The sequence below is a fragment of the Melospiza georgiana genome, chromosome 4, assembly GCF_028018845.1.
Source record: "Melospiza georgiana isolate bMelGeo1 chromosome 4, bMelGeo1.pri, whole genome shotgun sequence".
Taxonomy (NCBI): Eukaryota; Metazoa; Chordata; class Aves; order Passeriformes; family Passerellidae; genus Melospiza; species Melospiza georgiana.
In genome coordinates this window covers 33,652,378-33,680,108 of record NC_080433.1, presented here as the reverse complement: position 1 = coordinate 33,680,108, position 27,731 = coordinate 33,652,378, and the positions used below count along the sequence as shown (strand labels likewise).

The 27,731-nt window shown below is 44.2% G+C and overlaps 1 protein-coding gene across 4 annotated transcripts in view; it reads right to left on the bottom strand.

The window, feature by feature from the left end:
• Positions 1–27,731, bottom strand: part of GRIN2B (glutamate ionotropic receptor NMDA type subunit 2B) — a 208,094-nt gene that overhangs the window by 169,150 nt on the left and 11,213 nt on the right. For all 4 annotated transcript variants that reach the window (XM_058022775.1, XM_058022776.1, XM_058022777.1 and 1 more), the window contains one exon: positions 2,190–2,618. In XM_058022775.1, coding sequence (XP_057878758.1) covers positions 2,190–2,600 — 411 coding nt within the window. In that variant the 5' untranslated portion in view covers positions 2,601–2,618. The remainder of the gene's footprint in view (positions 1–2,189; positions 2,619–27,731) is intronic.

The window sequence follows — 27,731 nt, the reverse complement described above, 5'->3', positions numbered from 1 at the left end:
AAATAAATTGCTGAAGGACTTACAGGCTGACTTCAGTATTTTTAGTAGAATTTCAGTGTATTTACACTCTACCATATTTTAATTCAATTCGTCAAATAAATATTATCCATTAAAGATTACACACCTGTGGATCAGAAGTTGTAAAGGTCAGCCTTTTCAAATTATTTTTCAAAGAAACCTTGGCCTTTCTTAAAACCACAAATCTTTGTACATTACCTGCAAAAACCTCCTGTCTGCAAAACTACCAAAGAAAAAGAAAAAGATTGGTAAAACAGAAGTCTCCATTCATAAGGCTGCCACCTCTGAGCTCCCTGTGGGCTGCCTGCCTGCCAGAATGCTCTTTAGAAGCGAGCCAGTGGGGTACACAGGGCAGTGGCAGGAGATGCTGCCTTCCCAAGGAGAGACTAGGGACAGGTAGAAAGAAAAATCTTTTAAAAGTTCAATAGGCCAAATTTCTCTTTGAGTTACAGCAGCATAAATCTGATCTAATCCTGCCAAAGGCAATGGGGCCGTGCTGGATTTACACTGCGGGAATCTGGAATCAGAATTTGGCCTGCCATGTTCAAAGTCACAAGGACTTTTCCCAGTGCTTAGGAGGTCTTCTGTCAGTAACTCTTACACTTGTTCAAAGATATAAGATGTCACCCCAAGTGTGAAATGCAGCACTTGAGCACTGCTTCCAAGCCTCCTTTGCACAGACAGATAACCATGCAACACTGCAGGCAGGAGAGCATCAACATGCAGCATTGCTGCCTGCCTGGCCTCCAAAGCAGAAAAGCTTCACTGTGGGTGGAATGGGGCAGTGGAACTTCAGCACATGTGCAACTATTCAAGGGGTGAGAGAAAAAAGGCCTGTGATTATTCAGTGACTATTTCAGTTTAAAGGCCAATACGAGAAAATAACACTGCATACTAACCATGTGTTATTTGGCAACTGAACAGTTGGTCAAAAAGTGAGGAAATAACATCTTAGCACCTTCAATAGCCTACACTGGATTACTTACTTGCAAGGTAAATAAAAGAGAATGTGCCTGGATTTCTCATCTCACTAGATCTCTTTCTGAGGAAAAGCTGCCATAGCAGCCAGGTCAGTTCTCACCCTTCATTCCATTAGGCCAGATTCTGCCTAGTTAAATGTCTCAGAGTCACTTAAAAGCAATTGTAAAAGAAAAAGACTGTCAGCTTGTGTCCCTATTTACTTCGTTGGGATGCATAAAGAATGGTTGTGAGGTCTTCTCAATAAAAGCCTTGGCCTTGACCGGCTTCAAGCCTGCAGGAAAAGGGACAGCCATCTTTTCATATGTTCCCACTGGCCAAGAGTAGCCCCAAGGCCACTGTTAGCCTCACTCTCTGGCCAAATGCACATTCAGGTGTGAATTGCTGCATGTCCTGTTTGTGAAAGGTGGAAGATTTGTATCAGGTCCACCTGCACCCCATGGAGGCTTTACAAAGAGTTATTACCTGGCCAAAGATGCTACTCCCTCTCTGCATCTTGCCCTGTTCAAAAGCAGTAGTAGGATGGCTTGTTGGTGTAGTAATTCTTTAGAGAGTGGCTAGGGCCTGGGAAAACAATGAAATGTCTGTGACATGAAGGAATGAAGTAGTGCAGTCGAAAAAAAGAAAGATGTAGCTGGACTGGTTCAGACTGGTTAGTCACTTCAGCTAACACCTATTTAACTTCAGGAGCTAATGAACACTTTATGGAGAGGATAGCTTTATTAAAGATTCAATTATATTCCAATTAAGATGTAAGAGCTGTATTAAGCATCCCTGAAAATACCACAATGTCCTCCAGCTACATGCAGGAAAAAACCCAGGCTATGATCCCCGGCTCTTCTAAAGTAAAACACAAGCAAAAATAAGACCTTTAAAAAATTACAATTGTCAGGGGCTCTTTACCCTTCTTAAGGAAGAAGAAAAGGGCCGATTCTTTTGTGGGTCTCTTCTACCTGCTTCTTTCCCTCCTCAGTTTTTCTCTGTTGCAGATAATTCCTCATGATTAATAGGCTCTTCTCAGTAGTGCTACACACAGTTAGCTCTTTTAATCTGTCTTTGAATCTGAAGCTGTCTAATCCCCCAAGCCTTCGGCCCCACGAGACACCACCTGAGGATCACAGAATAAGATATTTCTCTTTGTTTTAAGTTTGGATGCACAGGTCTGCAACAGAAGGAAGCTCATTTAAATTTACCTTATCTGCCATGATCATAGAGGAGCCTCCATGGATGCCTAGGATGGGAGTGAGGGTCTGGGCAGAGATGAAGTCCAGGATCTGGGCAATGGCTTCCTGGTCTGTGTCATCGGCGAATACCACCCCTTGGATCTTGCGGTCAGACATGAGGTCACAGATGCGGGTGATGATGCTCTTGGGATCTGTCTCATTCATGGCCACCAGCTCCACCCGAGGCACCACTGAGAGGTGGTGGAAGTCATCTTTCTCGTGGGCATCTTTGATGGCCACTTCGTCTGAGGTCCCCACCAGGATGACTGCAATGCCAATGCTCGGGTGGCTTTTCTGGGCATGGGCCCCGCTCCCTGTTGTTGCGAGGACTGCCAGCACCAGCCAAAACCTTGGAGAGTAGCACTCCACCCTGGGCCTCATCTTCGGCTCTTACACTCCCTGAGTGAGGAAGAAAAAAGGGGGAAAGTAGAACAAAGTGATTAATTGACAAGTCAGTCATGCACTCAGCCTTCAAGGTAGATCCATTGATCTTGCTCAGCCCCTAGCTCCCCTCCCAAGAATCCTTCTGGTCTGATGCCAAGGCCTTTGGCTACATTCAGGGCTCTGTTAAAGTTGGGGGGTCAGACCAGCCCCTACTTCAGAGTCTGGCATCACTTAAGAGAACAGCTGTCAGCAGAAGATGGGATCATGTCATCTCTCAGGTCCTGTGTCACTTTGAGACCCAAGTCAAAAGTGATAGAGGATTGTCCTTTGACAGCTGATCAGCTGTCTTTGTGAAATTAATTGCTTATGTCAAGCCCATGTCAGAGTGCTCACCCTCAACACAAAGGAATGACTGGTGCTTGCAATCAGTTTGGACTTGTGCTGGAGGTACAGGCAGGGATATTGAGGAGACCAGGCAGACAGGGACTCCCTTTTCCTTTCTCAGCACAGTCCTTCCAGAATAAAGTGAGGACAAATGGCAAGGCCATTGGATGCATATGTATGTGTGTATCCATTGCATACACCATCAGGACACACACACAGCTTCAGTGTGTAATACAGTCAGCCATATGCTTTTCACCAATACAGGATTCTTTAAAAAAAATAAGAAAGAAAAAAACAGGAATACAGAATTTCCCAGCTGTCATGGCCAAAACTGGATCAGGATCCCCCAAGTCCATATGACAGCTGTGTTTGCACAGAAGTAAAAATGCCAACACAGCTTACAATGGTTCACCCTTAGCTACTACAGCCAGGCATGCTATGTTAATCTTCTCCCTGAGCATGTCCACTTTATTTTGTAATCACAACAGCAGAAATGAAAAAAAAACCTGATGAGGTGATCTCTCTAGCCCCTGCCTGAGTGGGACAGTTCCCTGCGGGACTGTTCCTCGGTCTTTCTTTATTCAGTCCCGCTTTAATAATAGTTCACATTTCCACAGCACTTTTCATCCTCAAGGCACTCTACAAACACTAATGAACTAATTCTTACACTGCACCCATGCAGTGTAAATATCAGAGACAACAGAACAGTGCCCCCCCCATCTGCCCACCACATCTGTTGGAGGTAGCACTGCTTGGTGTGCCCACCCAGGGCCACATTGATGTCCCAAGGAGATTTCAGGCATTTCAAACTAAAGAAGATTTTCCCTCAACACAACAGGGCCCAGAACTCTGTTCTTCAGCAGCCAGGCACACTTGAAATAAATACCCCAGCCCTGCACCTCTTTGTGCTACACCTCTGGTCTTGGGTGTCCAAGAATGGGACCCTTCCATACTGTTCATTGCTACACATGCCTCTATCAAATTAACAGAAAGCCACAGCAGCAGGGACAAAAGCTGGCAAAACTTTGCGGAAGCAGGAAGTCCAAAAACAACCCTCGGTGACACTAGCCACCCCCAGAGAAAAGGCCCAGGAGGCCCCATCTTGCCATGCCCAGGAGAACACACAGGCTCAACACCTGCTCCCTCATTGTCATGCTAAGCAGAGAGGACATATCCTGCATTGAGATTACCAGATAAATAAGCAGATAATAAAACAGATCATAAATATGCACCAGAGAAACCAAATCCACTTAAGAAGCTGAAAGGGACTGCGGGTGTGAAGCACCAATCGATTCTAAGCTCTCCAAAGGATTCACTTTCTGAGAGATGCTCACAAGGAGAACCAAGAGACTTTGAGAGTTTGGCAAAATGAACAGTTAACTTCATTCCAGTATGACTGTTATCCTCCAATTACGAGTCACTAAATTAGATTCCTTCACAGTGAAATGCAGTCCCCATTTCTGCAATGCTTTATTAACTTTAATGCACTCTATACACTCTCTGTCTCTCACTCTCTTGCTCACTCACTTAAATGCTATATTTGTTCTCTTAAAATATGTTTCCTGCAGTCCCCCTGCATCACCTAATACAGTGTATTATGGTTGGTTAGGCAATGGCTAGTTGTGATGCCCAGGGAGGAGAGTGTAGGTTTTCCCAGCCCCTTTCCCACCAGGAATAATTTATAGGGCCTTCCAACCCAGGGCTCAGATAGCATTCAAGCAGGACCTATACAGGCAGTCATGGCAGCTGTCAGCACGAGCTTCTCCAGGTAGGAAAAATGGCAGCCAAGAAACATATCCCCTACTCTTCACCTGTATTAAAGCAAATAAATCTCTAGCATCTACCTCCAAGCAGGAGAAGAGAGCCCAGATCCTGAAGAGCACATAGGTGCCAATCTGTCTGTGCCCCACCCAGGCAGATTTTTGCATTCAATATAAGATGGGGTTATCTGCTCAGTGCCAGATGCTCAGGCTTTGGCCAGATGTGCAGGGAGCAGCCAGGGCTAGGAAGAAGCTCATTCAAAGAGGAGGTTGTTTGTGGCTTGGTAGCCAACCTGCCATCTCCAGTTTGGGTCCTCAGCCATAAGCCCTCTCTGTATCAGGCAGAGCAATGCTTAGGTAGTCTGTGTTGTACCAGCCAAGACATCTCCCTCTCCATCTCTCACTCACACATAACAACTCTGTCAGGCTCACAATGTCTTTCAGGTGCTCCATGGGCAGTCTGTGCGACAGACAGCAGTGTTCTTCTAAGGGAATAGCAGGTACCAGGTCCAGGCTGGGCTCCCTCATAGGATGGGAGCTGGGGATGTGATAAGGCAGGAGAACATCAATAAATCACACCCAGCCCAGGGCTGAGTGTGGTTTTCACCATTCAGCTCCCACATGGCAGCATAGAGGTTAGCTGCTCAAAGACTAAATCATGGTGTTACAATTCCTTCCCTCCTTGGAGCTGACTTGTGTTCACATCAGTAGCCACTCTCCACACAGCTGCTCACATGCATGTGCTGGCTGTTAGAGAAAGGGACAGAAAGGACATCCCAACACCAACCTCACCTCATGTTCCTCCTCTGGTCTGGCTCACTGCAGGCCCCTTTTCAATGTGTGCTGGTACAGACAAGGCAGGCATCAACCACCACAGACTTATTATCAGATTAAGGGGACTCCAGAACTACTGTGAAAATGTGTTTCTGCATACAGAGCAACAAGCTTTGTCCATGACTTCCACAGTGTTCAAGTGCAAACATTCACGGTACTCAATTAAGAAAGCACTGGAGACAGCATACAGACCTCCTTCTAAGTGTGTTCCTGTTTCCAGTGAAAGGGGAATGGAGAAATTCACACACAAAGAAATTCATAAGCACCTGACAAGGCTATAGCTGTAAAACAGGGCATTTACTCTTTTGTTGTTTCAAGAAATTTTAATAATTTTACAGTCAAGAATGATTATAAAAACATGCAAGTATATTCTATTACCAAGTATTTTACATGAACAGATTTTCCTTTAGAGGTGGCGTGGGGCAACACAGTGTTTGAAGTATTTTCTGTGATTATGGCAGTCTGAAACAATTTAGTAAATCCCAAACTCCAGACTGGTACGTAAAATCCTTTACACATTACTGCACACTATTATATTGTCTCTGACTCCCTGGAAAATAATATATGGTAGGGCCATTAGATAAAGTGGTTTTACAGACATATCTATATTTAGGTATAAACATGCCAGTAAAATCATTATACCTCTATAATCTTATTTTACTTACCAATAAAATATATCCACCACTGTAGAGGAATGCAGCGTGTACTTACTGCAGAGCAATGTTACACAATCACTTTCAAAATGGGAAGTGAAAGCTAACTTCTCCCATTGAAAATGCAAGAGGAATGTAGGTAGTCAGACAGTAATTATTCCAATTGGAATTTAGCCAGGACCAAAGGTTAGATTGCTTAAAAATATCATGAGAACCTTACTTGACACTGCACTTTTATGTGGATCAGACCTAAGATAAGTATTAATAGAAAATTATTAGGCTGCACAGGCAAAATCCAGCTCAGCATTAAGAGATAGTTCTGGATGATATTTCAAAATACAGAAAGTACACAAATAGGTCACTGTGCATTCAACCAGGCTAACTGTAAACAGCCTACTACTCCAGAAGTGTATAGCAAAGCCAGGCCATATTCAGGTCAGGTAAAGAAACTGAGGCAGAACAAGGGCTGGTCACAGGTTTTTGGGGGTAGTTCTGTTGTGTGCTGACACTGGTACCTCCTCCTGCTGCAATCCTGCCTTCTGGGTAGCCTTGCACAATATCCTCTAGGAAGGGTGCTTGCAGGCTCCCCAAACCCAATCTCCAAGCTCAAGACAGCAAGAGAAAAGGAAGTCATCTAATACTGCAGTTCCAGACAAAAAGCTGTCTTGAAGGCAGCTTTCCTAATTAATAGGAAGACAATGCTTGTGACAGGAGGCTGAAAAATGCCCCTAGCCACCATCAAAGGGAACTTCACATGGATACTGGCTCCATATGGGAGAATGAAAAGCCTACCTCCAGTCTCTCCCTCCTGTGCTTCATTGGACGGCCACAAGGAAGTTCCCATCCCGGTGGTTTTTGAGTTCTGCTCACTGAGAGCTCTGATGCTCTAGGCACTGCTTAGACTTCAAGCCACAAAATCTGGATTCCACAGCTAATTTTGTGTCTGTACCAGCTGCAATGCTAATTCCCAACCCTTCTCTTATGAGTCACCCAATTCCAGCCTCACCACTATTACCACCTTCAGTCCTATTACTACCTGAAGAGAGATGTCCTGCCAGACCCAGTAGAATACATCAGCATTACCCTTTGGCATTTGCTCACCTTTGACAGCAACTTAATTCACACTGCCTTCATTTCTCTGACAGTTTGAGCAGTATCAGACAATGAACCCAAAAGAAATCCTTATGTTTCAGGATCAGGTTGGAGGTAGGAAGAAATCCATCTCACCTCTGAAATACTTTAAAAACCTCAAAGGTGCATTGGGCCTAGCATCCAACACACCACCAGAGAACAAGTTCACTAAAAGAAGCTGTAGGGAAGTCAGCATTGCACTAGATGCTACTGGGCTCTCCCACAAGGATATGTCCAGATTAAAGAACAGAAGACTGGTGACATTTTGATCGTTTTGTCTACTACCTGCCTTATGGGCAAACTGAAGGAGCTAAGAAGACCCATTTAAAAAAAAAAAAAAAAAAAAAAAAAAAAAAAAAAAAAAAAAGGCTAAAAGCTATAAATCACATCACAACCTAAGTTTGTCCATCTCTCTGATTTTTGATGACCCACTTTCAGCTTAGGACATCCTCTCAATCTCATGGCTACTCTGCAATGTAGACATGCTGCATGTTGTGTACCTCTAAAGAGGCATTCCTCTTCTTCTAGCACTGCTGTAACTATGATCCTACCACACCTTCAGCCCTGGCTATTTGTACATTGACAACTCTTGTGCTGTTGTTTCCTGCATAACTGCTTACCACATAGGTGACATAAGTGCCCATAAATCTTCTTCTGGCTCACAGCCTTATTGTTCCAGGAATTTTGTCAACAGACACAAAGAAGAGGAGGATGGATCTGGGGCACGATAAATGTGTCTTGAAAGCACCTGCACACTTCAGGTGCTGATAGACAGAATGAATGATGCTGCAGGAAAATCTCTATACATTCAGAGCAGAAAGCTGGCAGAGACTAGGGACAATGGAAGTGCCATACACAGTGGTGAATGCAACAATCCAGCACCTTGACCAAAAAGGTTTATTATAGTGACCCTGAGTAAACAGCCCTCCAAGGGCATTTCAGTAGTTTCAGATGAAAACTGATACGGTTTAGTTTATTTTAACTAGCTTTGGACATCACTTATATTCTCATTCTGAGCTATAAATGCTTCTACGACAGTGGCAGAAACATTCCTCCAAAGTCTTTTGGACAGGTCTTCTTTCTATTCTTCACAATCACTCCCTCTCCAATATGTACCTTTGTCCACGCCTGTAACATCCCACAGATCCATTCTTATCTAACATACAAAATGTTTCGAATTTTCCCTTATTTCTCCCAAGTCAGCCTTGTTCTTTTGGGGGATGCATCACATACCCCAGCCAAAGCCTTCAAAGCTTTTGGAGCTCCCTCATTACCTCACTCTTAGCTCTCTTTCCATAGACACTGAGTGGAAAATAGCACATATGTTTACTTCTAGTCTCTATTTATTTTCTTCAGAGTTGTTCTTTCTTTATTAAACGAGCTACAAACTCCTGCCTGGCTTGGGCAGTGTCAGATACATCAGAGGGTAGTTTGACTCTGTTTGCCTCTGTCTATCCAACAGGTATATGCAAGAATAAGGTGAAAAAGTACTTCCCCTTCTCTACCCCATGCAAAGGAGAAGAGCAATTCTCTCTCTGCACTTAAGGCAGTACAAAAAATTCTTTGATCATCAATTAGACCCATATCATTCCCAATAGATGAAGAACTATGTCTTATTATTTTAAGCTTGCCCAAGGGTAAGTTCCCAGTGTCCTTCCCACTTCCTCCCACCCACATATTTTACATATCACAGCTGATAGCTTATACAGCCACAGCCAGCAACCTTCTGTTGAGACCAACACCAAATGATTCATAGAAATCAAAAATTAAAATCCTCGGCTTAATAGTCTTGCCCTTCCCCCAGTCACTTCAGGATTACGGTCTACAGCACCTGCTTTAGCACACTACCTGCTCTGAAACAACTCGAACAATAAGATTACCACTGATAGGAGATGGCTCATATTTTGAAACATATCCCTAAACTCAGCCTAAATTTTCCCTTTGCTCAGCTATCCTGTAACTTTAATAATATCGCCTTCATTCAGCCTAAACCATTTCTCCCTCTCAACTCACCGTTTCCACCGTGAAAATGCTTGTATGTGGTTATCTGATCACCCCTTGAGACTTTCCTCTGCTGCAGGAAAAGTTCAGCTGCGTTTATTGCTCCTCATAATTCGAGTCCCCTTGGATCCTCATCAGGATGAGTGAGGGAGAATGAAGGAAATGGCTGGGCAGGGAGCGGGTCTGACCTGCTTACCCAGGCTGGCACACACGTGCAGAGCTGCAGGACTCAGTGTCACACACACAAAAGCCATTAAGAGAGACAGCAGGTCAGTCTGGCATTGCCCAGTGCCAGCTTCTAAATGCCAGAGCAGAGAGGCTTGGCACAGCCACCCCTCTCTGCAAGCCGGGCTTGCAGAGCCAGGCTAGAGCCACTATTCGCCTGCCAGGATCTCACCCTTCCCCCAGCATCCTGCTTAGAGAAGTTTAGAGGGTTGAGACAGGTCCTCCCTGCCAGAGACTGAAATATCCTCACCACCTGGAGGGTTCAGTTGCCACAGCTGTCACTCCATGCATGTGTATGCTCCACTTGAAACAAGGGATTTCAAAGCTTACGAGGCATACACCATTTCCCACTTGCAACTGTTGTCTGCCCCACCTCAGAACCGAATCTCAGCTCCGAGCGAGACCATCCAAATCAAGGGACGCAGGATTTCAGCATGGTTGAAATTCAGCAGCTTTGCCTCCTGAAGAGCAAGACTCAGTTTAAACAGGCAGCAGAATGCTGCACAGAGCAACGCCAGGTTTGCCTCTCAAATAGAACTGAAGCACTCTGAAAATCCATTGGACAATCCCTTCCTTCCATTCTTAATTCTCCACTTCCAGTTTTCATTTCCAAGCAGGAATCGACAGCACGTTAATAACATGAGGATATAAAAGACCGCAATTTCCAAAAGCTAGAGACTTAAATACCTCAAATCCATTAATAACCATGAGAAACGCACATTTAACTTCACTTGGATGGTTTGGAAAAGCACATCCTTGGCATTTCTCATTATGTGATGTATTAATTTGAGGTTTTCTATTCAACTTTAATCAACTCTGCATTTTGTGCATTGACAGATTGATACAAAAAATTTCAAAATTTAAAAAACAAGGAGAATTTTAATTTCCAATGGTGGAAATTAATGGGAAGTTTAATTTTTTCCAGGCTCTTTCATGCACCTCACTCAGTACCTGCTCATTCCCTGCATCATTTCCTTAAAGGGAAAACACAAAGCAAGTAAACAGAGTCTGCACTGGCTCTCAAAGGCAGCTGCCAAATTCCACACCAGTGCCAAGATCCCCATTGATTACTCAAAGTCTCACATCAAGAGACAGTGTTAAATTATTTGAATGCCAGACATAAACCATGTAAAAGCTAATTCAGAATCTTTTTTTTTTTAACATACCATAAGCAGGAAAGAAAATATTTTCTTTTTTAGGCCAAAATTGAGTGATTCCTTCTTCTGCAAGTCTGAGAATTCTAGAAAGGGCATCTGAGTCAGAGGGAGACAGCCTCAAACTACACTTGCACTTTGGACATAGTCATCCTGTTTGCTGCCTATCTTCTCACATATAATGTATGACACGGGATACAGTTTTAAAACATAAAGCTGCCCACCCCTTAAAAAAGATCCTCATGGGTACACATCTCAGTTTTGGAACCCATGCAGCAGGGAAAAGGTAGGAAAAAATATGCACTGCCTCTGCTCATGATGTCACTGCTACAGCAAAACTGAAACAGCCCTAAAGCAGAGTGCCAGGGTTCACCAGGCCTGTTCAGACTCCTATGAAGGTGTTACAGACAGCAGAAATGGCAGAAAAGGTCACTTGATGCCTGAAGCACCAAGATGTGATGAGGACAAAAGAGCTGCTAAGTGGAGGTAGTGGGGTGGAGAGAGAGAGATGCATCCTGTGAGCTGGTCCAGGACAAAGCTGCAGTGCTGCAGACATGGAGGGGCCACACTCCACAAGCCACCAACATCCCTCATGGCCTCTTGTTCTCCACTGCTATGTAGCATTTTGGAAAGTGAGGTTTAGTCACCAAGGGACCCGGTGACAGTGCCAGCCTTGTCTATGAAACAAGACAGGGAATTAATCTGGAAGTGAAAGGGACCGAGATAATGGCTTTAGCATGTGGAAAGAGGCATGACGAGGCCACTGAAGCCAAGAAGAGTCAAAGGCAAGTTCTGGTCAGGCCATTAGAAATTATAGAGGAGAACCCAGAAAACTTTGGTTTGAGTCTCCTTCTTTGTAATTGCCTGTCTGTTGATCCCTCCCTTCTCCTCACTCTGATCCTTGGTAAATGACTTTTCTGTTCCCATTATCATTACTTATTGAAAAATAAAACTATGTCTACTTAGGAGAAATAATAAAGCAAGACATATGTATGACACCTAAAAGGGTGCAACTGAAGGTATTTGGAGCAGAACACTCCCTATCCAGAAGCATCCCAAAAAGCATCCCTTTAGAAAAGCTTGTTCCTTACAATAAACACTAAAGCCAGGATAACTGGAGAATTGATAACTGCAAATCAGAAAAATTTGTGATAGTCTCATTTTTCTTCTCCTCTCCCTCTTTCTTCTTCCAACCCAACTCTCTTCCCTTTCCCTAACTTTCTGAGTTCAATGACCAGTAAGGGACCAGCCATCAAGCCGCTGGATACAATATGCTTTCACAGTACATTAGTGCTGTGCACCAGACCATGCTGTGCCTGCAACTGTATGACAGGTCAGGGCCAATTCATCTTTCTGAGACCTTCAATCAGCAGTGTCCAGAAAGATCTCCCCATTGGAGGGACCCAGCCCAGCAGCCACTGACCTCTCCCTCTGCTCAGCACTCCATCATATTTACAGCAATGCAGTGAAGGAAAGATACACAGGCAAAGCCATGTCAGGACCACACCTCATCACTGGCTGCTGATGCTTCAGGGACAGGGATGGGAACACCCAATCCAGGGCAAACAGACCACATTTAACTCAGCTGAATGCCATTTCCATGCCTTTTTTTTTTTTCTTTCTGTCTTTTGTTTTCTCCAGCCTCTCAAATTCATTGATGCTGGCTACTGCAGGCACATTTCCCAGTAGCTCATTCCACTGTTGATTCCTCCTCATGCCAGTGAATGCATGCAAGCAGGTACCAGCCCATGTCAGCTCCCAGCCCAGCTCCACCACTGACTTCATCATGGTGCAGTTCAGCTCCTTTGGACCACATCTGATTTACACAAAAGTCACTATAGCTTATGTTTGCAGCAGGAAGAAGAGGCATTAGCAGCAAGAGTAAGAGATAACATGACCACAACACAACAATTGTCACAATACTGAATACCAGTAAATAAAAAACAATACTATGGACAAAGTGTAGCCCTGCCTCATTAATGCTTTAAGATCAGTATAGTTTTAAAATAGTATAAGAGGGCTTAGTAAAAAAAAAAAATAAAAAATCCAGTATTTCAGTATTCCTCATCAACTTCCTTCAATCTACAATGTATGTCCTACTCTACCACTCTTCTCCATCCATCATTTTTCTCCAATCCATTTTTTGTTCTTCATGGCTCCATTTCTCACTTTAAGCACTGTTATATTTTTGGTCCATCCTTTTTAACTCTTAGCTCACCATTCATTGTCTGGGTTTAAATCTTAAAAGCATGGAGGGAACAAACCACAAGTGAAGTCTTGTTCTAATCCTTCATATCACCATCTAAAACCAATAAGCATTTTTTGAAAGTGCAAATGCCATTGGGTTTTTTTTTCTCATCCTTTGCCTTATTCTCCTCATCAGAAAGATGGAGATGCATCTTCTCTGCTTCATAGAGTTGGAATGTTTAATTATTTATGGTATTTAAAGTACTTTTGACTCTCAAGCAATAGAAGCTACAGGAGCAGAGATTATTATTATTGCTTTCCACTGCACTTACCCGAAGGCAGCAATGTCTTCTTGTGAGATCATACCCAACATTACTCACAGGATCCCAAGAGAGTGCATTAAAACCTGTATGTCCAAGATCTTGAGGACAATAAATCCTAGTTTAGCTAGGAGCAGAGAGAAAGGAAATCCTGTAATACCACAAATACTTGGCGACTGCCAAGCTAATTCCTGATACTCAATATCGACTTTGCCACATTGACTCAAATTGAAAACACTGCTGAGCTGTAGTTTTTGATGAAACATGTTAGCAACTGCAGATTTGTTAAGCTTATGCTCACAAAAATATCTAAACTCATGATCCATTTCACCTAGTGCCAAGCCTTGCTGGCAAGGAGGAGCAAGAGCAATGCAGAGCTTTGGTGAGGGAGGCAGAGCTGCAATGGGCAGCCAGCCCTCAGGGGTGGAGCTGCAGCTCTTCTCAGCACCAGGGTCCATCCTCCAGGCAACTTCCAGCCAGAGCTAGGAAACTCCTGTTTCACCAAGAGATCTGTCCTGGGCGTCTGACACACATCCAGGAGGTCTGGTTCCAGCAGCTCTTGGGCAGTGGAAATGTAAAGCCCAGCTCCATTTCAATTCACTTGCAGGAACTCAAAAAGGAGATCACCTAGGCATGGGTCTCCAAAATGGGGAACCTGGATTTAATTTGATCTGAGGGAAGGTGGGCAGACCAGAGTCAGCAGGCTTTACACTATGGACAAAAAATCTTGGGAGCTCTAGTTCATTCCCAAACAAAATCCAGGAGCCTGCAGACCCCAAGAATCCTGTCTGGGGCTTCAGTGTCAGAGGTGCCAGAAATCTGGGATTCATGGAGAAGTCCTCACATGTAATTTTGAGGGCCCCTGCCCTTAGATCAGACCATGAGTTACAGCAGCCCACAACTAGAAGCCCTGGATGCCAGGGGAAGAAACAGAGGTGTGACAAGTTCACCACAGTTAATTAGTGACTCTTACAGGTACCTCTGAAATTGCAGTATCCCAATATTTGCAGGGAAAGGAAGGGAATTTTAACATTAAGTTTGGCCTAAAAAAGTTTCAGTCTCTGAAGGCATCCCCCTGCCTGGAAAAGCTCCTTGCACCCTGCAGGCTTGTGATTCTGTCAGACTTCACAAACTGCACTGCACTGTGCCTGAGCACCTGAGTGACACCTGGGGGAACACCAAGGGGTTTGAGGGGTTCTGGAAGCCACAGGGCATCTGTCGTCATTGGCAAATTTACAGAGAGAAATTTACAGAGAAACTGCCCTGCTTTGGGAGATTTGTCTGTTGAGCAGGGACAAATGGTGATGGCTGGAGTAGTCGTGGAGTCAAGAGAAGAGATGCCCATCCTGACTCAGTTTCTTCTTTCCATTCCAACTGTTTCTTGGATTGCACTGCCATAGAGAAATGTTGAAAGACTTGTGCATTCCCACTGCAGAATTAATTATAAGGTTAAATATATGTGCACATATATTAAGGTTAAATACATGCACACACATATATTAAGGTTAAATACATGCACACACATATATTTGTATATATGTATATATTTGTTTATATGTAAACATACAGTGTTTGTTATCATTGTTTATTTTTATATAAATTTAGAGGGCATATATGCACTCCATCTCATCTTGAACCAGGAGACAGGTCTGCACTTCTTCAAAGGTGGAAAATAGGTGAGAGAAGCAGCTCTTTACCCTTTTCCTGTCAGACCTGAAATGGCACCAGTTCCCAAACACACTAAATCCATGTATTCCTGAAAAGGGGAAAAAAAAAACCTTCCTGGGACAGAAAAAGAAAAGGTGGAGACAACATTCAAGTTGCATCCCTGCTACATCTAGGACGGCCCTTGAAGGAAATCGGCTTCTAAGTCAAAAAACCCAAATGTTACTGCTCACAAGAGGCCAGCACCCAGCCCAAAGCAGCTGTTCTCCCTGCCAAGAGTGGTTTCTGGGCTGGAAGAAGAGGCACCGCTCAGACAGTGGGTGAGGGTTTGGTGGCTACATTGTCAGGGCTGCTGCAATAGCACTGAGGTGCCAGTCCTGCCTTCTGAAGGATTTTTATACAACCCTGAGGTTATAATGGCAAATAACCACTATGTTAAAGCAGTCAGTTAAAATGGTCTTCACCTCAGTCTCACCCTTTTTTGTATACAGCAGTACCAGTATTAACATCCTGAATAGCCAAAGATTATATGCTGCAAATATTACCCATCCTCAAAATGATGTAGATAAAGCAAACCCAGTTGTCTATATGAACTGCCTCTCCAAGTGCCTTCAGCACACCACTCATCCCCCTCTAAGCTCCTGGGGCTACGCTCACTTTGGGGTTTTCGTGCTTCTTCTACTCAACATAGCTTTGACTCTTCTCCAGGCCAGGTCAAGGCCACAGTGAAGTGAACTTCAGCCCCATGGGGTCCCCAGTTTCAAATTAAAAAAATATCAGCCCTTAGACACCATCCTTGCTTCCTGCAAAACCTCTCTGACACAGCCCTGCTTTGGTGTCCTGTTCAGGATGACATTGTGGCAGCACCTTGATTCCAAGCCAGGAGCCATTTCTGCACGCAGCCGTGTCAATTGTTATATTCATGAAGATGCCAAAGTATATTAAAGTTCTCAGAGGCCTTTGCACTATTCATTTCCACCAGCACTGTGCCAGAGGGGTGTAAAACCCCTTTCATCTGATGTGGCAGGATCTTAAACCTGCTTTGCACAGGTGTTAGCACCTTTGTGAGGAGTGTTTCAGTGGGCATACAGGAGGGGGTTCATGATCTACATCCAGAGCATACATCCAGAGAGAAGCCTCTTGCCATGCTCCTAGCGGTATTTGTCTCAGGGGAGAAAGGGAAAAGCTGGAACAAATAAGACTCTTATGCATTATCAACTGACTACACTGTTGGTGCTCTGGGATCCCCCTTCCTCCTGTTTATACTTTATCTTCAGAGCCTGCAAAGCTTCAGGGACTCTCCACCTCCCTGACCACATTCCTAGCACAGCCCTGTCATCACTTCATCCAGAGTCCCGGGGTACTTCAGCAGGACAAAAAACAATACCCATTTATCATTCCTTCTTTCCTAATTAAAGAAATCAGAGGACTCAACAGACCTGGAGCTCAGGTGAGTTGGTGGGCAAGCTGTGCAGCCCTTCCAGGTGATTCATCCACCCAGGCTGGCCTGGCATGCAGGAACCATCCTCTCCACATCCATATCTTCCAGCTTCCCCCCACTGCTATAATTTTTATTTATGTATAAAATATAATTGCCTAAAATTATATATTTAAAGAGGAAAAAAAAAAGGAAAAAAAAATCACCACCTCATACCCAAAATATCAGATACCCAGACACTGGGGAAAGAAAACGCACTCAGGCAGTGCATCAACTCCCTAAGGGAGGTACTCAGGTTTGAGTTACTGCCAAGATGACATCTGTAGGGAAATAAGCCACCAGATGCAGGGAATGGACTGCAGGAGCCCAGAGCAATAGGAAGGGGAGGGAGGGGAAAAAAAAGAGCAAGCAAGAGAGAGAAATAAACCAAGAAATTAAGCAGTCCAGTTTGTTCATCACTAGCTATTCTGCTTTATGAAATTTGCAGGCGTTTTCCACTCCCTATCTCTGCTGAAGCAGTTTCCCAGATGTCCAAGTACCTGCTTCAATCCACCTAGCTTGCCATACCCCAGCCCAGCAGATTCTCAGCCAGAAAGGTTTCACTGCCCATTGGATCAGAGAAGAAGAGACATTCTCTCTAGTTATTGGGATCTGTGGGTTCCCTCACTTCTTCCCTCTACCTAGAGGGTCCCCAGTCCCCTCACAAAGAAAAAGTATCTCATACACATTCCAGTTTTCAAAGCAAGGCATCTTCCCAAGCATCTCTTTGGCAACAGCAGTCCTGTCTCACTCACCCCTTCAAGCCCACTGGTGAGAAGAGGGGATATGTCCCACACCAGCAGAAATGGGAAAAGAAGAAGTTGATGTTTTACCAAAAGGCTTCGGACTTGTCACAGCGGGGAGAGAAACACACTTGAAAAACGTGGCCCTGGCACTAACCATCATCTCCTAAACTGGTAGTGCAGGGCAGCTGGAGCTGCTGGGACTGAATACCAGATGTGAGATGACAGGAATGCAGAGCAGCAGTCACACAGGGCAAACATGGAGGCAGTAAAAACCACAGGCTCCCTCTGGGACTGCAATGACATGTTCAGCAGACAACACATTTAGAGCAAGAGCAGTGGAAAAGATGCACGTACCAAAGAGTCGGGGGAGCAGGGTAATGAAGAGTCAAACCATCTGACCATAGCTTACAGTGAACAGCATCAAAGCAAGACAAGCAATGTGTGAAAGAAGGGCAAGGTCTAGGGAAGGTTCTGCAGCATCAAACATGCAGGGCACCAGCCTCCCTACAGAGCTCACCTGCCCAGAAGACTTTACCCTCCCTAACCCAGCAACAGCCCAGAACAACCACTATGGCAGTTCCAATGCTCATTTCACAGAGCCCCTCTAAAGGTCCTTAGACATCATGCCTGAAAACTCAGATGACCACCAGACAACTCTACTTTGTACATGTGAAATCTTGTACTTGTGAAACCTGTACCTATTGTCCAGCACCTGAAGGAAGCAAAGGAAGGTCCTTGTCTTTTCCCTGCTGTTTGCTGTGTTACAGTAGACAACTTTCTGCTATTACAGAAAATATCATCTGATGCTGAAACCTCACCTAGAGATACCCCTTTCTTTTTTTTTATATAACCTTTACTGGATTTTTTGTTTTGATGGGCCTCATCTCAGCACCAGGGTGTCAGCCAGATATCAGCATGGCTGAAACAGAAGCTGCTGCAAGTAGACAACTGGTGGGACCAGGGGATCCCATGGGGATGGATGTAACCACACTTTCAGTGGCATGACTGAGCCCATGCACCCTTTTCCTACAAAAGTGTCAGCCAGAAGGGGACTAAAAGGAAAAGGAATGCCCCACAGTGACAGTCACAGAGCAACCGGCAGATGTGCTAAGAATAAATCAGATAGAGCTGCATCATAGAGAGAGGGATGACAGAGATGCTTTGCCTTTTCTTGTCTTCAGGTGCTCCTCAAAAAGCCCATCAGCCTGCATCCTTCCTCTAGCAATGCACGCTTTCCAAGGAGGGGGCCATGCACAGTTAGGTGCAGGCAGTCCCTCCACTCCATCACAGGCTGACATCCATGCCAGGCGCAATGCATGCACCCACACACACATCAACAGTGATCAGAGAAAGTGGATAAAAGCTAAGGGAAAGGGAACAGCAGAGCAGAGAAAGGGAGGACAAGAAGAAAAGTAAGAAGTGAGAGGGACAGTGAAAAGAAGAGATCATAATGGGAGAGAAAGTGGAGAGGGAGTTACTTTGCAAGCGGTAGCTAAAAATCTCCCAATGTTTACAGCAAATGATGCATGAAATACACTGTCAGAAATGTGATGCCCAGAACCTATTGCTGCTAAATATTTAATCTGATTGGCAGGGAGCTGTTAAAACCTCAGAGTCTGGATCTCAAGCTTCTACAGAGCAACAGGTAAAGTAAATACTTCAACATGTAGTGATTCACCATGGGTGTCACCAATCCTTCCAATCTGCAGCACTTGGCAGGGAAAAATGTTGTCAATGGATATTAGCAACATTAGAAACAGGCTAGAGGAAAGGTGCTGTTTATGGACTTTGGCTCCCACTGCAACCTAGAGAAAAGGGAAAGGTGGATATGCCAATTGTCTTCTTCAGAAATTAGAACACACGTGCTGCTGCGAAGATCTCACACAATGCAGTTCACATCCCTCAAGCACTAGAAAGTCATGCAGGAGCGTGGCACATCAATGCTGCAGGTCTACTGGCTCACACTTCCCTGCATGTAATCCCTGAAGCCAATCTGCAGGCAGACCAAAGGCTGCCTCCAGCAATCAGCTCCCACCGTCTGTGGAGCAGGCAGCAGGTCAGGACATCCTGCACACGTGTGTCCTAATGCCAGCACCAAGGATGCAGCAGGGCAGCTGGGGTGCAGGCAGGCACACAGCCCTTTGGGGCAGGAAACCTGATTAGCTGCTGCTGCAGCCTGGTGAGGGGACACAGGGCAGCCACCTGCTAGCAGGGGCTTGCACACTGCACACCCAGTGCACCGTCCCACTTTGCTGACTCTACCCATAAAGCTTTCAGAAGCGCTGCTGTCCATGTCACCTCTGGTGTCCCTGAGCCAGCAGCTGAGCTGGGTCTGTGCTCCCAAACAGTGGCTTCTTGGAGCCTTGCAAAGGAGGAGGGTTGTGTTTAGACAAAGCTTTTGCAGTTTAAAAGTACAACTCCGTTCTGATTTAGAGTCAAACTTGGCCACTCAGAGATAGTCTGGGAAAAGAAACAGACTTTCTTTTCAATCATTTTGTATTGTTCAAATCCACTCATTTCCAGAATGAAGCCATTTAGAGGGTTGTTTATTTAGGTATAACGTAACATTTTAGATTTTCCAAAACTACCAAAGGTAAAAATATTCTGTTCTGCTATAGTGAATTTCAGACCAAGTTCCTCACCACCATCCAATACTCTAGCAACAGGAGTACAGCCCTTCCTAAGAATTCTACAGGTCCAGGGCATGTGGTTGACTCAGTGCTGACTGCCACTGACAACTTACAAACTGCATGAGCCAAGTAGCTACCTTCCAAAAAAAGCATAAATAGATAGAAGTAAATGCATAAGAAGCGGAAAGCCGTGACAGAAATCTAGGGAAAAACCAATATGCTCCATACTTGTTTAAGAGGACATGGGATTTTACTGTATCCAAAACTCCATTTCACATAAAACATCTGCAAATCTAACACTGGTTGCAGAGCATTGGAAGTCTGGGATGAAGGCTCCACAGATAAGACAGCACTGAGATCTTCTCTAGGCACAGATCTTGCAGATCTTCTGATAGATTCATAAATCTCCCATCATATTCCCCCTTCTGTATTTCTGGCTGCTTTGCTGTCCCTGTTGCAGCTGTTCAAGGAGCTGACTTCATCAGAATATGCTTTGTGAAGTGCTTTTCTGCTCTGTATGGTGCTTTTGCTTGCCTGCTTGCTTTCAGTAAGTGCCAAATCACTGAAGAATGCCAAGGCTAGAGCTCTGAAAGCTAAGACCAAGTAAAGAGTAAGTATAATTCTGTGGCATCATCAGCTGAAAAGTGACACCTCACAAGCACAAAAGGAAGTGTGACTTTTGAGTACAGCTGTACAGTGTTCATCATCCCAGCTCACAGCAGCACAAGTAGGCTGAGTGATTTGCTCATGGGCTCTGACACATCCTGCTACTGCTTAAGACTTGTCCAAGCCCAGCTTGCTAGGCTTGTGAGAAGGTACCGTGGGCAGCTGGCAAGGCAGGAGGAGAACTGTGCCCATGTTTCACTCCAGCTGACAGCCTGACTTTCTATCTTCAACCACCAATGAAGGTGGGCTTGCCAGACCACTGAACTACTGCAGGAAAAAACTGCTGGGGCAAGGAAGCAAAATGACTTTACTGACCACAGCTCTTGATTAACTAAATAAGAGCCAATTCGTGGAACAGTGAGATAGGAGGACCCTGAGAATATGCCTCCTGTCTTTACCACAAACTGAGATGCAGTCTTCCCTGTAGCCCAGGACAGCACAGCCCCAGACTCGCACACAGTGCTTCAGCCTTTGCCTTAAAAAGTGCCCTTACAAATCTGCAGCAAGAATCCATTTCTCTGATGCTAGGCTCCTGTCACTCTTTGAAATTCCTCTTAAAATTGTCCAGGAACTAGTTGTGACACCAGGACACAGTCACTGTCCTACAGCGAACTATGCTGGAGCACTTATTTTACAAATGGCTCTGCAAACAGATACCACAAAAGAATACAGTTTAGGATGCTCTTCACATCACAATCACACAGCTATTCACCAACAGAGGCTGGAGCCACCAGCTGAGATACTGCACCAGCTAATGGCTCTGTTTCTTATCATCACCTCTTCCTTTCACTTGGAAATGAACTCAGTCTTAAAAGCAGATCAGGAAGTTAACATTTCCAGGTATAAAATACATCCATGTATGAAATAGCCAAGCATGTGAAAATGGGCTTTATATGAAAAACGTGCAGAATTTTTTAAGCACAACTGGATGAAAAACACTGTGATAAGAGTTCTTGCTTCAAAATTTCCCATGCCTGTCAAAAAGAGGAGATATAGAATTGCACACTTTTTTAAAACTAATTAGGCTATTTTATTACTAAAAAAACAAAAAACAAAAAAAAAAAAAAAAAAAAAAACAAAAAAAAAAAAAAACAAAAAAAAAAAAAAAAACAAAACCAAAACATTCAAACCAAAGGGGCAAAAAACCCCAGCTAATCAACGCTTTGTTGGAACTAACCCCTCATTGCATTTTTTGTAAGAAGTGTACATTTCCTCCACAGACCTTCCATTGCAAAAGACAGCATTCAAACAAATCTATAATCAAAGAAAATATAAACAGAAATATTAATAAACATGTTGATAGAGATAATATTAATTTAAAACCTGCAAGAAAAGGCACCACAGCTCTATCTTGTTCAGAAGCTCAAGAAGATTTTAGAGGCTCCAAAATCACATGAAAATTTACTGAATCAATATCAGTTTCCCAATGCCTGTGGTGTGTGATAAGCAAGTGTCTCATGTCACCCCTGGCCATCTACATTCATAACAATTCCCTCACCCCTCCTGGCCTCCTTGTCACCCAACACTCAGGCCTCTTCTTCCTACAGGTCCTGGTTTTCCCAGTTTCAGCCAAGGGCCCACTTTCTTCACTATTCCCTTAGCGACTAAAGGGAATAACTGGCCCCTGTCCTCTCTTTATAGCAGTCCTTTACAGAATTGCTGTTTGGTTTCCACCCACATGTTTGGCTCTAGACTAAACATGTTTGGCTCTCTCAGCATTTCTTACAGGTACCATCTACCCCATCCCTGTGCTTGCTCCCACTCCACCCTGCAAACTATCTTTTTGGAAACACTGCACCCTGACATGGATGCAACACTACACATCCACAGACAAAAGGACGGGAGAAATTATCTAAGGGTCCTGCAAACCAGAGAGGGAGGACTTCTGTGGGAACACCAAACCCTTTTCCTCCTCCCCAGGAGAATTCTGGACACTACTTGTGGCAAAGCTTCAAGAGTCACTTCCCTGGAAACAGTACTTTAGCCTCTGCCACATTTCACAGCAGGAACTGTGCTGTCTATTCAGCGCTTTCTTTTGTTCATTTGCTGCTATTGTTTGGCTACAGCTACTTCTCAGTCTCTGGTTCTGCTCCTACACAGCTCTGGTAGCAGTGCAGAGCAGGCACCTGACCAACAAGCACTCCAACAGCACTAAACAATCCCTCCCTCTAGTTCTCTCTCCTCTCTGTTTACATTCTTAAGCACACACTTTAAGGCAGTCATCACATCTCTCTTTTAATTGTCATTTGGCCAAGCTAAATGTAATTAGTTACTTTAATCTTCCCTCTTAGATCAATCCCTCCAGCATCTTAATCATTTTTGTTGCTCCACTGAATTTGTTCTAATTTGCTGCCATCTTTGGGGCACAAAGTTCTCCAGAAATTAGACTAGGTACACTCAGATGAGGCTCCTGAAGGAAACATGACTAGAAACACGCAGGAAACATTTCCTTGCTTCAAGACACAACAGTTCTGTTTATGCAATCCAGAAATCACATCAGCCTCTTTGCTGCCACATTGTACTGTGAGTGCACATCTCATTTGCTAACCAGGATAACCCCGGTGTCATTTCTAGCATTACTGCTTTCCAGGGGTGTACCTCTCATCTCTGCTTTCTTTCCAAGCACAGTCTGATTTTAACTCCTACTATTCAATTTACTATCCACTCTGTTAATCCCCAAATCCTATTCTGAGGTATGACTGCTTAGCTTGCTATGTATCTCAAATCTCTTTGATTTCCAGTGGAAATACTCTCACAAAGCAAAGGCATGGGGTTTGTCATCAGAGTAAAGTCAAGACATATCCCTAAATTCACAAGACAATATGGATTGTTCACAGAAATGTCCCCATCATCTGTCCCTCACCAAAAACTACCAAAAGGGCTTCAGTTTGCTTTGGTGGTGACCAATGCTGGGCTGCTGAGTGACAGCCTTGCTGCTCTCAGAAAAAGCAGTAGGTCCTGGAGACCCAGACCCTGTGACAACAACTGGGGGCACTGAGCAGGTGCTGCTGAAGCATCACTCCAAGGTACATTTCTGTACACTGCCTTTCCCTGGGCACATCCCCAGAGTGGGCACGGCACCTTCCCAATAGTCTGAACATCAGCTTCCTCCAAACAGTGGTGCCTAAGCCTTCTCTCCTCCTTCATTCCAAAGAGGGGGGAGGTGGGAGGCTACTTCAAAGCCTTTCTGTGAGATATCACACCTGTGCAAAGCACACCAGATGCTGCTCAAGCAGCAAGTAGTCACAGAAGCAAGACCTGGGTGCAAAGAGTATCTTTTAGGATTCAAAAGGTAAAAAAGCCTTTCCCTCCTCCAAAACTTCTCCTCCTGAAATCTCCTTCAAAACTCTTCCCCTGCCCCTCCAGCCCCCAGACACTAGAGCCCCCAAGAGCTCCCAAAGTAGTTCAAAGGCTCTGAGACACTGGCTTTGCCTCCCCAGCCCCACTGACCACCTGCAGGACTGCCCCAGCCCAAAGCTGTGCCTTATAGAATGAAATGCAGTTGGCCTTGTCCAGACTGTCGGAGGAGAAAAGATGATGGAAGAACAAGAGAAAGGTGGGGGTGGATGGGGAGCCTGCCCTGGGCAGCACAGATTCACTGCTTCCATGGCTGCTCAGCTCCATGGAGGAGAGGCTGCTGAGCCCAGCTTCTGAGAGCCACAAGGCAGCTATGGCTCAGCAGTGTCTAAATGAAGTGGGGGTGTCCTTAACACTATACCTCTGACTGTGCCTGCTGCCCTTCTGCTCTGGGACCCAGATGAAGGGGGTACATCTACCACACAAGTGGGCTGTAGCATCAGCTTCCCTCTTCAAAGAAGAGAAGTCCAAAATAAAGCAACGGCTACTCCCTCCCACCCTCTCCCATGAGTATGTACTGCCAGTGTGGGTAAACATGTCAGCTGTCTCAGTCCTTCACAGTCCAGGTTTTAGCAGGACCAGAATGCAATTTACAGCCAGTGAAAGTCCAAACAAAGAGTATAAATCTGTCTTCTGGCCACAATACATTCTCATAATCCCTGTCAGCTCACTTCCCCCTCATCAGCATCAAAAGGAGGTTTTCTGATTAACTTTCCAGACTCAGAAGGGACAAAGGAAGCTAAGCACAACTCAAGTCACTTGAAAAGCCTCAGCATGTGTGAATTGGCTGGATTCATGACAGTTGTTAGCAACATGACAAAGATCTTTATAACAGAACCCATCTCAGTAGAGAGAGAAAACAAAGTGGGTTGCATAAAAAATACCAAACTGTGTCTGTCCTTTGTATGTTCAGAAAACATGAGAGGGCATAGATGCACACATACACCTTCCCCACACTTTGCACTTACTTGAAGCCCAAGGGTCCTCCTGCAGGAAACCAGTGTGCTTCTAGTTGAAAAGAAAGACCAGACCTAGGCATGTATCTAAAGCAGAGGAGCCCCATCCAAACCACCTGACTGCACAGACCAAGGACAGCTGCTTCCTGCCAAATGCTGATCAACCAGGATGGAGGTGGTCAGCTTGGCTTCACCCAACTGGGAGCTGACTATGGCCAAGAGAAAGCTTAGTGTGGCTTTTACCTTCCCAGTCTAGCACACAACAAGATGATTCCCAATTACACCCTCTCCAAGCCCTTCAGTTTTGCACTGAGGAGCTCCATCCATCCATTCAGCACACCACAAGTTCTGCTCAAGGTTCTACAGCTGTTCCCCAGTATGTTCTTCATGTTTACATGAATGTTTCATGTCTCATTGCCAGTTATGAGGGGCACAGCTTAACATCCTCCTCCTGACTGAAGCTTACCTTCTCTTTACATTGCTATTCTAATCTTCCATGCAACATATAATCTCCAGATGATTTTATCCAAGTTCTGTATTTCTTTGGCTGGTGTAATAAACGTGGCATTTCAGTAAAGCCAAGACTCAAGCTGAGTCTTTTGCATACAAACTCTTTAAACCCCAAGGCTTCAACTAAATAACACACATAGGTTTGTCCTGTGCAGGAGGAGCATTGGACCAAACATTTTTGCCACTAAATATTTAGACATCCTTTAAGGAAATCAGAAATTTTAAAGGGAATTTAAGTTTTGAATGTTTTTTTTTCTCTCTTCCTCTGGATCTCTGACCGTAAAATCAAGTTCTAGGATTTTTCCATCAATTTTTGTCCAGCAACTTTAAAACCATTTTATATCACTCTTTCAAAGTAGTTCCACTTATGAGAAAACACAATTAATTTGCCTTTAAAGTCTCAAATTTTGTTCAGATGGAAATTTCAACTATGCCAAATACAGTCATTTTAAGCAGTTCTACAAGAGAGCATTGATTTTTCTCTCTCGTGCACAAGCCATGAGGATTTGGGGGAGCAAACCTGATACAACTTAATCTGATCCCAAAACTGAATGTCAGCTAGATTCTATATCCACTCCTGTTTCATACTGCAGGAAAAGCAGTACATTACATGATCAAGAAAACACCTGAAAACTTACACGGAAAAGAAGTGTTTAAGAATATGCTGGATCCTTAAAATCATGTTATTTAACATTTGAGAAAAAAGGAAATCATCAGACACAAGGACAAAAAACAGCACCTTTTGTATTAACATGAAGCAATAATGCAGCATTCATTGCAGGGACTGAAAGAACAGCCTAGACAGTACCTAAATAGCTTTTTGTGATGTTCCTCCAGTGACAACAGTGAACAAGTTTATAAACAAAAATACTTCAAAATTAAATTGATTCAAATAAATATTGGAAGCCCTTGTGTCTTGTACCACAGAACAGATATCCAAAGTCAATCCAGTTTGATGCTGAATCCACAACCAATGCCAAGACTGCCCATTTAGAAGGGACAGTGGAGCCAGGCTCTGGGCTGCAGCTGCACCCTTATACAGGCACACATTGCAATTGGTCCTGCCACAGTGGCCAAACTGCACTATCACTGAAGACTTCACAAATTCAGAGGACACACAGATTTCTGTATTACCCTGTGCACTTAAAAGCACACAGACTGTCAGGGCAAACCTTCTCTCTAATTTTCTGGTTTGTTTGATTTTTATGCTTAATCACGCAAGCAGTATTTTCTTAGGAAAGATGTGCCTCGATGAAGATGGGCAATGCTTCTTAATGCATGCAGGAAACAATGTACGAAGACATATAATAAAATGTCATTCTTAAACTAGCTCTGTCCTGGGACACAGTGGTGTTACAAGCAGCAAGCCCTGGCCCATCTCTCCTTAGCCTGTAACACCCAGAGAAGCAGATCTCTATGGGGTGCCACAGACCATCCCTATACCTGGCCATGTCAACAGACCTCATGCACCAGCTTGCCACTGTCTGGTGTGAAAGCAAGGTCTGAGAGATCCATAAATTGTGGCTCAGCTCACCTAAGGGGACATTTGTGTTAGTTGCAAATTGAAATCATGTTTAAGGACCGTTTACATTGGGCACAGACTAAGGAATCTCCAGGCCTTTGAGTTCAAAAAGAGATGGACTATCAAGTACACAGTCTTCTTACAGAGGACAAGACACAAGACAGAGAAACAGGCATTAGGAGATTTTGGATTCCTCATGGAACGTGACTGTTTTCCAAACTAGGTGGTGAAAGAGTAATAATTTAATACACCTCTTGTTTTTTCTAGCTCCTAACCCAGTAAGTCCTTAAAATGCATACATGCAGAACAAAAGAGATAATTAAAAGCTTTCAGAAAGCTCATCTATGTAGGCTACCTTTGACTTTAGCCAATGAGGATTAGCTTTTCCAGAGGGCAAGCTGCAGCACATCCATGGGCTTCCTGCTCTACGCTGCCCTTCAAAGAAAGACCATTTTTGAAGGGCTTTTTTCTCCACTGACTCCCTGGAGCTCTTCTGAAAACAAGTCTCCCACAGGCAGTGTTCACTTCTGGAAAAACTCCCCTTTCCATATGAAAGTCAAACATCTCACCAAGCTTATAAAAGCAAATGTATAACAAACGATGAGAGGGGATATACTGAGGGATATGAACTGCAGGAATGAAAATCCCAAGTGATTTTAAAGATCTGGAGACAATTGTAAAGAGTTACCTGCACATTATAGGAAACGATAAAAATTTTCATTGGAGCAGTAACTCTGGTTTTCTGTCACAGAGTCCATATTCTCATCCCTCATCCTTAGTTTAGGAGCACTTGCCTGAGGATCAGGTCTTTGTTTCCCAGGAATTCACCTCCTCCTGTCACTTTATTCCCCACCTGGAATCAGCACTGGAGCTCAATGCTAAATGAAACATTTTGTTTTCATGTCACCGGGAAAAAACAAATGCATCCAAAGCAGAACAAGAACAAACCT